General features: G+C 42.7%; 1 protein-coding gene across 1 annotated transcript in view; it reads left to right on the forward strand.

Annotated features, from left to right (window-relative positions):
* Positions 1–787: 787 nt before the first annotated feature.
* The window catches only part of cdh4 (cadherin 4, type 1, R-cadherin (retinal)), a 75,679-nt gene continuing 60,921 nt past the window's right edge, over positions 788–15,545 (forward strand). Inside the window, exons 1-2 of the mRNA XM_062396442.1 lie at positions 788–982; positions 8,589–8,771. Of these exons, the coding sequence (XP_062252426.1) occupies positions 887–982; positions 8,589–8,771 (279 nt within the window). The 5' untranslated portion in view covers positions 788–886. The remainder of the gene's footprint in view (positions 983–8,588; positions 8,772–15,545) is intronic.

The raw sequence follows: 15,545 nt of genomic DNA on the forward strand, positions 1-15,545 counted from the left end.
CCAAATGATCGTGTCTGAGAGTCTGTTTTGTTTGGTGTAATGGTGTATTCACGTCAGCTGTCACTGGAGAATCTGCACTGATGCACTCAGCAGTCCAACACACACACTCTCTCTCTCTCTCTCTCTCTCTCTCTCTCTCGTGCAAAGACATCAGACATCCCATGCCCCCTGAACCCAAACCACCCTCCCACACTTCTAATACAGACACATGTGTGACTTAACTCTGGACTCAGGAATAGCAGTTTGTGCGTGTGCACGAGATTCCTCACACCCCTCTCTCTTTTGTCTCAGTCAAGCAGAAATTTCCAAATGTAGTTCAGGTCTGTGCTCCGTGTGCTTGGCAGCAAAGCATGGAGCGCCACCGGCCCAGTCTGCCTAACATGCTTTAGACCTTCTTTTCATGCTTTCCCTGGAGAAGCCAAGGAAAAATTCTGTTTTGAAATTGCTATCCGTCTAGTTTGTGGAAAGAATGATATGAGAAAGAATTAGCACCCCCCCCCCCCCCTCCCTCGCATGTATCCTGGTTCAGGAACAGATAAGTAGTTTGTTTTGCCAAAGACGTCAAAGCGGGGAATCACAGTTGACAGACGAGGGGATGAGATATTTCAAGATACTTCTTGATGGATGCGGGTTAATCTTAAGCCTGCCAGATGTGTCGGGGATTTGTGAATACCTCATGGAGTAAATCTCACTGTGCTGCTCTCTGATTTTGTGTCCCCCCCCCCCCCTTGCCCTTTTTCTGTCTGTCTCTGCAGTGAGGTTTGAGGATTGCCAGCGCAGCAGAGAGGTGGGCTTTGTCAGCAGCGACCCCAATTTCAGTGTGAGACCTGACGGGGAGGTGTATGCAGAGCAGGAAGTGGCTAACCTGTCGGAGCCCGTCCAGTTCATGGTGACGGCCCGGGGGCTCCATGACCCACACATCTGGGAGACCACCGTTAAGCTGGCCTTGGCTGGACACCCCCATTCTCCATCACTTACAAAGGTAATTAGACTTGTCATAACTCGATGAATACTGCTGTACATCACAGGGGTAAAGTGACGGATATTATTCCCTCATGACTTAATAAGTTATCAAACAGTCTTATTAACTAGGTTTCTACCCTTAAAATGTCTGTTTTTGTCTCCAAAAACATTCCAGAGGTTAAAGGTTACGACGGTATTTCACTTTAATAATCCAGGCAGCAGCGACCCGCTATATTCTAATTTGTCCTGCCATGATTTAACGATGAACCAAATTATTTGTCACACTTCTCATATTAACGTAATAGATCTCTAACCTGCCGTTTTGCTGGATTGCTGCATTGTATAAACAGTGTGCATGCTCGAGTGGCCGTCCATAAAGTTTTTATTGTCCACACAGTCAGACTTCATAGTTTCAGCTGCAGTTGTGAGTGAACCCGCAAGTGGCAGCGATGCATTTCTGTCTCTCACAGGAGAACTTGGCCTTCACTCTTTTGTACCTGTCACTCGGAATCTGTTTACGTTCACCCCCCACATTCTGTGGGAAACGTTGGTGGAAAGGTTATGAATGTTTTTTTTTCGTTGTAATGAAATCATTTTATACGGCTAGATTGTAATTAGGTTGTTTTATTTTGAGATAACCATATTTAATTTTGGAACTGGTTCCTGATTGGTTAAATGCCACATTTATAAAGCTCTGGCAAATCTTATAATTCTTCCTGCTCCTTTTTTGTAAGCAAAGGACAATGTAGAAGACATTAAGGCAGCAGGCAGCTCATTGTTAGTGAGCGCTGATTGCTGGTGAAAATGACAAACACCAGCATAAAAGGCTTCTGTCGGCTGTAGCAGATTAGTGTTTACTCAACAATGGCTAAAATAATGTGTTCTACTATTGTCTGGTTAGTGTCCTTTCCACGTGGCGACTCAGCCACAGATTATCTTAGTAATTGCATCATGCCCAAATGTATATTATATCAATATTTGAAGATGATCAGCTTAATAATTCTGCATCTCGACGTCATTATTTGGATCAGTTAGTTATATGTAGGTTACTTCAGTGTGTGAGATACGTTTAATCAACATTTGCTGTATCATCTCAATTTTTGGAGATTTTTATATTTTAAAATTTTGTGGCCAATGAAAATCGTCTCTGCCTAATCAGCCAACAAATGATGATCACAGATCCTTGCTTTCGACTTTTCCTACTTGTAAATGTTGAAAGTGAAAACTAATTATGTTTGATAAGAAGAGATGACAAGAGTTTGAAACTGGATTTGGCTTCAGCACACAGCTATTAAAACCCAATTTGTTGAAGTGGGTGAATTGTAATGAACCAAATCTTCTGAACAGTAACACTGACTATTCTCAGAGTCCTTCGTTCATATGACAGTAAGGCCACTTTTCCCTGTGTCTCCCTGATGCTACATGTACATCCAGCACGTGGACAGTACCTACAGACTGTCTTTACACTTGAATAGTGTCTCTCCCTGGAAATATCTAAAACTGCCTCAGAACGTTGGGCTGAGACCGATACAAATGTTACATGTTACAGGAGGACTCCATGTAAGCAGGTCTTTGCATGTTACGAGAGAGACATGACATATATCATATATGAGACATAACATTGTTTCTCTACCAAGGCTCCATTAGCTAACAGAGGCTACACAAGTACACAAGTTGAACTGTATAATACAGCATATATATAACCACTGTTAGTGATTACACTACCAGGCTGCACTTTGTTGAGGGACAAACCCATTACCAGTTTTCCTGCACTACTTGTTAAACATCACTGGGCTTAATGTTCACTCACGTTTATAACCATGACAAAAAAAAACAGGACTTGTGTAGCTAAAGCAATGGTAGTGTAGGGATTGAAATTCTGCCCGCTCCTCGCACTGCAATAATGGAGACTGGGAAATAATTGACATGATTGAGCTAATGTTCCACTCCGATGGAGTCTGCGAGGACCAGGTGATGTCGTTTGGGCGTATAATGATGTTCCTCCACATTGTGGAGAGAGAAAGATTCAGTGATCGAACAAGAAATAAATGGGTTTTCTCTAATCACATGGAATGTGAAAACCAGCTTTTACACGTACAGTAGAGTATGCCATTTTTCCAGAACACTGTGTTCTTGTCATCTTTTTCTGCCCTCAGATAAATAGGTACGGCTGTGTAATTTACAGTTCAACTCTCCTGAGTGGAAAATTGCTGATACTCCCTCAGGAGGAAATTGAAATAAATACTTGTTTCATTAAGAGCAGAGTCATTAAGGATGTAATTATTGGAATTAACTGTAAAGACAACTGGACAACGGAACTTCTGTTTAAAGGACCAAAGAAAACCACTTTGGTTGGTGATTAATTAAATGTGTATATTGTTTATATCTGGTACTTGGCTCATATTGTACAGTTCAACATTGAAAGTATTACAAAATTACATAAAACATAGGACATTTTCTGTGACAGCCTCCACAGACTAATTAAATCACCAGTTTTGTCTTTAATGACATCAACTAGGGATGACTGGGAGTGGGAAGGGAGACATTTATAAGTGATACAGTTTTATTGTAGACTTCTTATTTAGTTTATTTATTGTGTAACATTTTCTACTCTGCAGAGTTGAATTGAATCAAAATTCAACTAACAAGCCTCAACATTGAAGGAATAAAATGAGTCCAAACAGAGCTGCAGATAGAGAAGTTCAGATAAACACGTAAAGGTTATTTGTCTAATTGCCAATACATGTCACACTAGCACCAACATATTGGTGCAAAGGTTGGTCACAATTTAGGAGAGACAGCAAGGCAGCTAGTTAACTGCCCTACAGTCTGCAGGTTGGTGCTCTCTCTCCTCCTTTCCTGCTTAATGCTTCTGTCATGTAAATATATCCTATATAGGCTAGAACAAATGTCTAATAAGGTAAAATGATGACTTATATATAAAAGGTCACAGATAAACCTCATTAAATGTCTGCCTTACATTTATTATATGATCCTGGACAAACTGGTAGGGGAAGGATTATAGCTGCAAGGCACTAATTCTAGTTCTTCTTTGATATACAGTATATCATAATAACCTGTTAATGTGCTGTTTAACCCAATGACTTTGCATGATTTCTGGGAATTCAAATTAAAACAGTGTTATCAGTGAAGTGCAGTGTTTTTAAACAGTCTGGCACATTTTCCTTCTCTAGTGCGTTAAACGTAAACAGAGATGGGTCGTTGTTATCTGAGCTCATCTCTTTGTTCTGAAAGGCAGAAGTTATTTTAGAGAGGAGGTTATCGTAATCGCATCACCTAGCCGCGACGTATCTCTGCGTAACCAGCAGGGCAACAGCAGCGGAGAATATAAACAGAACAGGATTTCCCCTTCTTCCCAATGGCGATTAGGAGACAGTCAGCTCAAACACCAACTCATTTTGCTCACTGGCTCTGTGCTGCGACGGATAATGTGAACAGAGAGACGCTGCACTGTAACAGGCTGTGTGCTCGGCTCAAATCTGCTCGGATAAACTGGCTGCAACACAGTATATGATGTGGCGTCCTGCTCTTTCCACTGCTTTGTTGTACAGCACCAGTGAGAGTGCACTGATTAGCTTTTAATAACTGGCTTACTTTCTCACAGTTCTGCTTTAGTAGCAGAAATTAGCATACTTGGAATGTGCTCCGTGGACGGCCGGCTCATTTTACTATTTAATTTTCCAGGGTACAATACCGCAGCAATTGAAGTGTAGAGCATCTTTGGCTTGAGAGCCCTTTGCCGCTGTGTTTGTGTACTCAGGCTATCACGTCGCACACAGGTAGCGTTGAGTGCTCTCCAACTTGTGCTGATTTCATGGTACATTGGTCTGCCTTCTCCACCGGTGTAGGGCCATCAGTTATGCATCGGTGGATTTGGAGTCGACTTCTTGTCCGAGCGGATTTTAGTGTTCATTTGATTTTTTTAAATTGACATCGCTCTTACCAGAGTGCCTCACCTGTTCAAGGTAGATTACAGCAAAGGCCAGTAGCAAGGTTGGAACTGTTACCCCTGGGTCTGATGGTCATTGAAAAGCGACACAGGCAGAATTTGAACGTTGCACTTTTGTTCTGTGCTTATCTTTGTGTTTATAGCGATATTAAGTTGTATATCCACAACAGACAAGTGCAGCAAGCAGACGTTAAATTCCTTTTAAATACAAAGTTAGATTTAAACGTTATGTTCCTTCACTTTAGTGTTGAGAAAAGATCTCATAGTAGAACATTATTCTTACTGCAGAAAGACTGATGTCTTTTTTATCACAGACATCCTGCACAATAAAGACTGGGAAAAGTAACATTAGAAATAACTTAATCAAATGATTTCAGTGCCCTGCAGAACAGAGACTGGCCAATGAGCACATGCTCTTATTGTATTGTTCTGCCTGTTTGTCAGACCGATAACCTCCAGATGTCAGCTCCAGGGCTCGGGGCCTCACAGGCCTGAAGAATGCCCCAGCAATGCACGGTTTGCTGGGGAGCTCAGCGCTGCCAGCTGGCCCGGCTGCCTCTGGGTTTCAGGAGCCCCAGGCGCGTCAGGGCCACACTAACCGATTTCTTGTCATGTCCTCATGCACATACATAAACACTGGGAATCGCACAAGCACAGTCAAATACACCAGCACATATGTTCATGCATCATTTTGACACATTTGCACACGTGTACACATGCTTGCATCAATGCCAGGGCACAGTATTTCCCATGTATGCACATGAGCATGCACCTCGCCTCCTGGTTGCCCATAGAGAGCAGGTTCCAGTTTCTCCTCCTTTCCTTTGTAATCCTTGTGTTGTCACAATGCCAGCAGCCTGTCATCTGCCTCGCTGTTTGAAAAGTGACAGTCAGCATTGAGCCACTATGTCGACATAATCCACATGCAGACTTACAATGAAAGATGTCTCCCTTTCTTTGTCTGTCTCCATGTCTCTCTCTGCCTGGCCATGTCTCGGCTTGGTTTCTGTTTTGGAAACATTTCCAAAGGCCTTTCGGGACGAACCCATCAGATGCTTCAACCTTGTTATCGTCAGATCTGATGGACGCCTTTTTCGGCTGCCTGATTATCGTATAGAGACACTTTTCAGCCATTGTGTTTTTTCTGCCGATTGCCAGTAAGGCAGATAAAGACTTTGTCACGGTAGCAGCACAGCATGGATGAGGAAGACCATGCTCATGGAGTCATGCATGTTTTCTGTATTTGTAACTGTCAAACAGACAGTCCTGATGATTCATCATCTGCCAGAGAGTGGCCTCTATCCCTACATACTTGTTTGTTTTAAAAGAAGCATCTGCCGGCACACAAACTCACACACAGAAACGTCAACAAACACAGATACACACACATATTCACAGACAGAGACTAATTCCACCTGCTGCCCACGGAGGAGACTGGCACGCTCCCCGTCTCCCTCATGCCAGTTGGTACCTGTGAGTGTTTTGGATGAGCGGAGCTGGAACACACGTTATCTTATCTGGGAAACACATCTGGTCCCCTCGTTCCTCTCTCTGTCCTCTGACCATCCACTCCGGGCGCCCCACTCCCCGTCATCGTGCTCCTGCCAAGATAAACCAACAGCCCTGCCCGTCCAGAGACCCGCACCCGGCTCGTGGTCCAATCCTCTGAGCTGTGAATGTGCAAAGACTTAGAACAAAAGATAGAAAAATATACACTGTGTTTGCTCAGGTGTGGCTTACCGTTAGCCTCTCTCACAAGCAAAGCAGGTGTATATTGATAGGATGAACCGCCGGCCTGTGTTTGGCATGGGCGACGTGTCCTTGGTGGCTCGTGTGCACGCCTGTGTGACTTTGCCTGTATGACGTCGTCCAGGTGGGATAAGCAGGAGGATTTTTCCTCTGAGCTTCAGGTGACAGCAGCACGCTCCCAGTGAATGTGTGTGTGTGTTTGCTGGGTGCAGAGACCACAATAGGATTAGGGGGATTACAGCAATAGAACAATCTTACGCAGGAGGACACCGTAGAGGATTGGGGGAAAAACACATGTATTTTACACAACCTTCTAACCCTAATTTCACCTGTCAACATGAGTAAGAAGACAAACTTCTCTCTGCAGCAGCAGCTCATTCCTTCCTACAGAACCGTTACCCATAATACAATGCATACTCATTATGTTCACAGGTACTTTAGCATCAAAACTAGTAAATGTGACGCATGCAAACCAATCAGGGACACATTCTGGACTGAGGAATAGTACAGTAGTCCAGAGAGTCCACATTTAATTAAATGTAACCAGGGACCCGACTGGAGCAATAATTCAGGCCAGGAATGTTGAATCATAACTGTTCACATAAACCACCATAATGCACATTTTGTAAGGTAACCTTTTTCGTTGATGTAATGGGTTTCAGAGTCGTCGTTAATTCGGCCACTATGTTCATGAGGGTAGAAGGTTATTCAGATTACAGAAGTTGTTGGGACTCACCCACAAAAGTGTCACTTCTTATCTCCAGATGAGGTACAGTGATGAGGGAACCCTCAAAAACTCATTAGGAATGAACCAATCACAGCACATTTTAATGTAGCAAGGCAGACCATAGACTCCATAGAGTGATAAGATGGATAAGACTTCTCCCCAAAGGTGAAGCCACAGCATCCTGATGCCCCCCTGGTGGCTGTCTTCAGTATAGGTTATAAATCCCACCTCCATCCATGTAAGCTGTCGGGACATCAACCACTATAAAAAGTTTAAACACATGTCAAATACTTTATTCTCAATAATGGTTTCTGTAATTGTAGATAGTTCTTTTTGCCCTGTAGTTTGTCCAAATGCACTTAATTATCACTTTAATGAGTAATTTGACGCTATAACATGGCTGGACAGTGATTGGTCAAGGTTATTTATCGGCATGACCTCACTGCTGTAGCTGCATCCCCTGATCGCCACCATGCAGACTCCAAATGATCAAGATGGCAGAGTTATAGATAGGGGTGGGAAGTGGAGACGCGTCGTCCATCTTTATATAGAGTATAAACAAAAAAAAAGAGCACACAGAGTCAGCTCAAATATTCAAATGTGTTGAGAGTGAGAATCTGAGGGCCGTCATTGGTCAAGGTTACGTTTCACTGTTGTCTCCCACTGCTTTCATCAATACCAGGTTATCTGATGATAGGCCTCTATCAGTGTCACCTTGTTTATTTCTATTCAGTGTGGACCGAGAGGACGGAAAATACGTTGTCTGCCTTAAAAATCTATTCCGAGATGCAGACACAACAAAACACCTCTGTGGACAGAACCCAGCCATGTAGCCTAGGGGAAGTCTCGCTTTCTTAGACAGAAGCCAAGGGCAGGCTCACATGTCTTGCCAAGGGCCTCATGAAATGTGATGCGGCAGCTTTCAGAAAAATGTTTATCTGTGCTTCCTTGTGTTTGCTTCTCTGTCACTCTCCCAAAATGGGTTTTACTGTCAGCATGACACCCAGTATTTCAGTTTCATTTTGGGCGGAGAAAACGTGTCATTTTACAGCACTTTATAGATTCATCTTCCAGCCTGTCACGGCCAAATTGCATTCTTCAAATGATAAGATGCGCAAGTAATTCAGTGCGAAATGTAGGATTGAAATGATATATATGTGTGTGCCTTTTTCTTTTCAGGTTGGCATCGAAGAAATGTTGTCAAGAATGTGGGAATCCCAACCCAGAGTTATCAAGTTTTCTCGAAGACATCAGAGAGGCTCCTCTGCCAACGGGCTGAGGCGACAGAAGAGAGACTGGGTCATCCCGCCTATCAACGTGCCTGAGAACTCCAGGGGCCCCTTCCCTCACATGCTCGTCAGAGTAAGTGACTGCATATTGTTTGTTTTTCGATGCAAAGCAAAACTTTCACATAACTTGTGTTTGCAGAGAAACATTGAGATTCATATAAAGACTAGGTAGACCACCTCAGCTGTTTGTTCGTTCCAAGTTCTTAGTCGGACCAGGAGAGACCGGGGGGGGGGGGGGAATATACTGTAACACTGTTTACTTTCACCATGAGGCCAAGAGACTCAATATTCAGGTATTTGATATCAGGCACACTCAGCAGATGATAAGCTCTGCTCTTGTCTCCAATTGAAGTCATCATGCCCCGCGGTTTGCCTGCTGACCTCAGGGAACCACAGACAGGCAGACAAATGAAATATAATTATTACTTAGAAAACGCAGAATACACATTTCATGCTTGGCTTCAGAATTCAGAAGGATGACTTTTGATTTTTCCTCTTTCAGTGCTGTTTGTTTACTGGTTTATATACCTGCTAGACTTCATATATCTTTGTTGTTTGTAGCTCATTGGCACTGGTGAGTGTGCATGACATCAGTACTGAGTCCAGCTTAAAAGGAACGTTATGAAAGCAGGTAATTTGATTGAGCTGGTATTGTGCAACAAAGAAATATCTTGGATTTTTTTTCACTAAGGTTTAACATTATGAGGACATTGTTTGACATCGTTGTGAGTTTCTCAAGTAATAATGCAGAAATTGCATTAGAAAAATCTGGCATTGGCTAATATTTATGAGCAGGTGAAATTTGGTATAGATAAGGATAATGATTCAGATTTATCGTATATGCAAAATGGTGATAAAGCAGCTAGTTCTCCAAATCCCTTTCTAGTTTAATTTTAGTGTTTATTTACAAACAGCTGTCACTCATGAAGTGAAACTTTGAACAGAGATGAGAAGGAATTGAGATGGCTCACTCGCCGTTATTTTCAGTAAATACGTTTGTATTCTAAATTACGTAGGTTTTTGATGACTACTTTTCCGTTTTTTGACGTTGGAGATGGCTAATGAGTGAGGCATCTTGCTTGTCTTCTCATCTCTGATGAGACTTGCACATGCGCAACATCGATTAAACATCAAAATGGCTGCACCGTGGGCTTCGGCGGTCTGGGACTTTCACCAGGTGTCTGATCACCATTTGATGAAAATGGCGTGTTTATGCTGTTGTAAGCATCAGATGTTTGTGTTACGCAATATCAGCAGACTCCCTTTAAAATCATCATGCACTTTTCGAATGCTGTCTACGACTTATTCTTAATCATTTCAGCCGTCTTGTCAATTTGTTTGTGTGCGTTTATCTCAGTCTGTTGTCTCTGTAGTGTTGCAGTGTTTGAATACGCTCTTTTCTTTCTTTAAACACATTTCATCTTTGCAAACAGGATGATGTATGTGTTTATTTGCATATAGAGCATGGAGCTTCTATCATGATTGGTCTTTCTGATCAGGTTGTATAACCTCCTCTACTGCGGTCCGCTGTGTGTGATTCCCAGGTGAGAGCCTGTCACAGCCCGGCAGTACAGACGCTGAGCGGTGCAAACAGGACTTACATTTCTTATTTCTCTGGTATTAAATTATTTCTTTGTCTTCTATCTGTGATGTCAAAACATCCGATTTACAAAGAAAAGTTAAAGTGTGTCTCCTGCTTATATAGCATAGTTACAAAATCCTGCACAGCGACACCCCTACAGTTGCTGACAGTGCAGGTGAAACATGTGACGCAGACAGGCTGATACAGGAGTTTAATGGGCCGCTGTGTGGGACAAAAAGGAACAACTTGAAAATTCTGATTGGAAGAGAAATCCAATCAGAATCCAACCCAATCAAAAATGGTCACTTGGATCACCCAGGACGTGTGTCCATGTTAATCCACCATACATCATAGAAGAAAGTGCTTACAACTGGTCTGAAGATGTCATTAGGTGCAAACATTCTGACCTTATGTTAGGGCTGCTCGATTAATCGAAATTTAATCGTGATTTCTATTATTGGGTAAGACAAACTCCAAACTACTATAATCGAGTTGAAACGATTATTTGGTATTTTTTTCGGATGCGCCATTCAGTCCTTCCCCCAAAGCATTCAGTGGCCCAGCTGACTGGCTCTCACTCTCAAGCAGCTGTAATGTGAAAGCGGCGAGTTGTGTGTGGTGACCGGCGGTGAAAAAAACAGCGCGAGTGGAAAAGCAGGGAGGGGAGCAGCACACCATGTAGCGGCTGCGCTGCACACCGCTATTCTCAAGCGCGCTCCCGCCTGGCTGTTCAGACAGGACCCGCATTTCTCCGCGCGAGTCAGTCGGTCATAGAGTGTTACGGTTGCCATCATTAAGGGTTTGAATAACCGGGCACAGATATCCTGGTTTCACGGAGGAATAAGACACGCAGCCGTCATCGGTGTTTACTGGAACTGGAAGTGATTAACAAAATAAAGCATAGACTTCAGAATAAGGGCACATATTAATAATCGTTTAAATAATCTGGTTTTGATATTGTCCAAAATAATTGTGATTATGATTTTTTTTTCAAAATCGAGCAGCCCTACCTTATATCTTCATTATTATTAGGATTATGTTGTTTATAAGCGGGCACTAGGATGCTTAACAATTCAGTTTCTTCATTGCTTTACATTTCTACAGTTCACACAGGGAACATGTATGTAGCCACTTTGTAATTACAAACAGTAACTGTCCAAACGACAGACACCCTAAAGCGAGTTTGACATGGAGGCATCATGCTCCAAGCTCTGTGCTGCTTCTCTGAACCCCCTCATTCGCTGCCTCTTATCAGTCTCCCAGACAGACGTGCAGCTTTCTGTTGGCATTTCTCGAAAACACACACACACACACACACAGACACGCGTATATATACTCACACAAAGTCCCTCACGCCCATTTGTACAGCAAGGCTTATACTCTCGGATTACGGAAATCGCCTTTTACCAATGTGTTGGCGAGAGGACCGATTTTCCACCAAAGCATGGAAACACTCACCCCCACAAACACACAGTGGGACTGTGGAGTGTTGGGGGAGCCACCAAATTGTGTTGCGCTGCTGGAGGAATGGACCCCTTCTATCCCCTTTTTCACCAGTAAGATGTTAGAGGGTCAGATTCAACCTCAGGGCCTTCCTGTGTGTGTGTGGTCAGGTTAGTGTGTGTGTGTGTGTGTGTGTGTGTGTGTTGGTGCGTGTGTGCGTGAACGTGGGACCATCTTCCAGCTTTTATACCGGATACCGTATCGTATTGGAGCACAGTATAGGTGTGTCCCAGCCCTCAGCTATATCTGAAAGCAGTGCACCATGGGGGATGTGAGTGTGTGAGTTCATCTGTCCCCAGCTCTCTCAGCTACACAACTCTCCATTCTGACAGGCAGCCGTGCGGAGGAGCAGTGGGGATTTCGTGCTTTATCTTGCAGGTCTCAGAAGAGGCCGAGAACAACCTTTAAAGCTGACACACTTGATTCCAGGACACAGCAGCTCTCCGGTGCTCTGCGGGAAACTCTTTGAGTCTTTGCTTTTGTTTCTACACTTCAGCCTTCACTTGGGCGGGTTCAGCAGGTTTAAAAAGACCAATTAACCCTGAGAGCGTAATTACCACTTTGAAACCGTGAAATGATGCAAATGACACATGCCCAGAGAGGTGTGTGATAGACCGCTGCTTGTTCTCCACTGGACTCAGTGAGAGGCTAATGTACAGTGAGCCTGCTGCTGTGGGACGTTTGATTAATTCCATTTATGCGGACAGAGCCTGTCACTCATACAAGATAAAAAGTCTTACTGCCGATTTATCTGTAAGTAATAACCAGAGACTTTATGTAAGGATGGTTGCCCCCTGCTGGTGGGTGGCAGTATTGGTTATAAATCCCGCCTTGAATATGTTAGTGGATGGGACATGGGCCAAACGAGGTCGAGTCTCGTTAAATGTCAAATACATGGCCGGTTATTATCGCATCTGCTGAAGGTTTTTTTTCTGGTTAGTATAGTTTTGCATTAGTGAGTTAACGCTATTAAAACTGGGTGAAACATCAGGATAGACAACTGAGACAGACTTATGATTGGTCGAGTATGTGTATCTGGGAAACCATGATACCATGGCTCCATCTCCTGATTGCTACTATGCAGTCTCTGACTCAAATTGTGTAAAATGGTGTCATTCATACCCCGGATATTTTGGCTTCATTGGGAAAGTGGGAGGAAGTTGAAACACATCGTCCATCGTTAAAATGATGGTTCAAATTTGTATGGTATTTTGAATAATTAACGAATGTATTAATGAATTCGGCCATTTATTGTGACTTTATTGTATTCATGATGCTATTTGTTACATGTTCAGATGGATTCTGACATTTGTCATCACAGAGATCTGGCTCAGATGCTAATATTTTGATACACCTTCTGAAAGCTACTATCACTTTGACACACACAAGAAAGTTCTCTCTCTCTCTCTCTCTCTCTCTCTCTCTCTCTCTCTCCCTCCCTCTTTCACACACACACACACACATACACACACAGAAACCCATAGCGTGCCAGAGCTCCATTCCTCTGCTGGCCATTTTTACCTTGACATGTGCAATTCACTCTTGGAGAACCACAAGTAATGCAGCGTGATGGCATTAATTTACCTTTGTGCTCAAATGGAATATTCCTTTGCCGTCAAGTGATTTGACATGACAGATGTAAGTGCAGTGGAAATGGAGAGGTTAAAAAAACGCGTGGACACTGGACAATGGACACTGAGGTAGATGGCAATAGCGGCTCCTTTTGAGAAACTGAAAATCAGCGAGGGCGGGAGATGGAAAAGGGAGAGACGGGGATGGACTGAAATTGAAAAAAAAAAGAAAAAACGAAAAGAAAAAAAATACAGAGTCTTTGGAGAGCGCTGTAAATCTAGAGGGTGAGGGAGGCCAACATTAGTTTCAGGCCATTTGTGGCACTCTCATCTCAACCGTCTCCTGCAGCACCTACACTCAGACCAATGAGGCAAAACTGATGGAAAGCAGTCCGAATATGGGAGAGAAAAGATTCTCCTTTCATTTAACCAGGCCTCAAAACAGTGGCTCCTTCTTTGACCCACAGTTAGGACAAGGAATGGAACAGTACGAGCTGGACACTTAAGTGCATTGCAAATGGGTATTTTAATATGCAGCCAAGGGACAGACTGAAGAAACATATCTGCTTTCACTGTTTCCTTTTGGCGTGACTTTGTGCACTTTCCATGCAGCGAAATGAAATGGTAATGATATCTCTATCTGTAATGATGGTTTTATCACACATTCACATTCTTGAAGAGAAATGAAGGACTCAAGGTGAGTAGGTGATGTGGCTTATTAGCGTGCATCTCAGTGTGATTTGGTTCACCTCATTATTTTGAATAGGCCATTACTCACGGCTAGTATAATGCCATACAGTTTTGTGTGGAGTGAGTCGCAGTCGGAGGATCTAGGGGCCCCTCATTTCGATGGTTTTATCAGAACCAAACAAAAGCACACAGAGAAAAACAAATAGTTGAGTTCTACACCACTCAGTTGAACTAGTGTAGATGAAAAATGTACTTGTACTTCGGAGATACAAAGAATATGTGTGGCTTTTTCTTGCTTTGATAATTTATTTGACTTCAGCTAAACTATATATAATGTTATATATATATAATATACACCATAAACGTGTGTGTGTGTTTGGGGGGAGAGTAATGACTCCAGTGCTATTTGCTACCTAAAATGAAAACTAGCTGGTTTATTTACCACCTCATATTGCACAGTGTATTTCATTACAGCACATAATGAGTTTGTGATATGCGGTTTGGATCCGCTTGTTTTGTCTGCAGTTTTATTGCATCCCAGTGCATTCAAATACTTTGTGTCTGGTTTGTATGTGTGAATATGAACGTGAGTATGGGTACATAAAGTATAGGGCAGAACTTACACCGTAAGTATCCCAAGTATCCGTATCTCAGGATTACTTAAAAAATAGTGGAGCCTGATTCAAGACAGAACCTGTAACATTTTGAAGGGGATCCAGATAAATTGCCAGATTTGAGAACCTTATTTCTTTTTTTTAAAACATGGTGTTTTTCATTCCCTCCATTGAATAGTAATTTATGAAAAACAACAGCAAAATAAACCTTTACTAAACACCCGCACAATCAACTTCCTCCCCAAATTATGTCATATCCAGTACCACCTGAATTATTCCTCTACTACTACTCTAAGCTGCAGTTGTAGCCTGGGGTTTCTCTCTCTAACTTTAAGCAGTACACCAAAACAATGTGTGTTATATACATGGCATGTTGAGACTTTAAGCGCTGTCTAAACAAAATAACAGTGGCTGTCATCTTACATCCTAACCAAGGGGGTCAGGATTAAGGGCAAATTTGCAAAAATGGCGGAACATTTGCTCCTTCATTCAAGAACTTAGGTGGTATTTGTGTGTCGTGTCGCTTGTTAGCAGTGTGAAAATCTGAAAACACAAGCATTTTGACTGCACACCAGCGAAGATGTGATGTTTATTAGGTTTAAAGTCGTGCTTTTGTTGCTTGGGCTGCTGTACAAAGCACTGCCCCCTAATCAATATGTTGTCCATTTAATTGATAGTTGAATCAAACAGCAAACAAGGACACTTTATAGGTGATACCATGAGGTCAAAGCTTTTATAGCTTCTCTACTGAACCACATCAAAGGTCTTAAGCAATTTAATCTCCACTTATTATCGACAGCAGGTAAAGATTATCATTTAATCAGCCACAGCCATTCCACTACCTTAAAATGACCCTAATATCTCCTAACAGTTCATATCAATAGAGC

Source organism: Platichthys flesus, chromosome 2 (assembly GCF_949316205.1).
Source record: "Platichthys flesus chromosome 2, fPlaFle2.1, whole genome shotgun sequence".
Taxonomy (NCBI): domain Eukaryota; kingdom Metazoa; phylum Chordata; class Actinopteri; order Pleuronectiformes; family Pleuronectidae; genus Platichthys; species Platichthys flesus.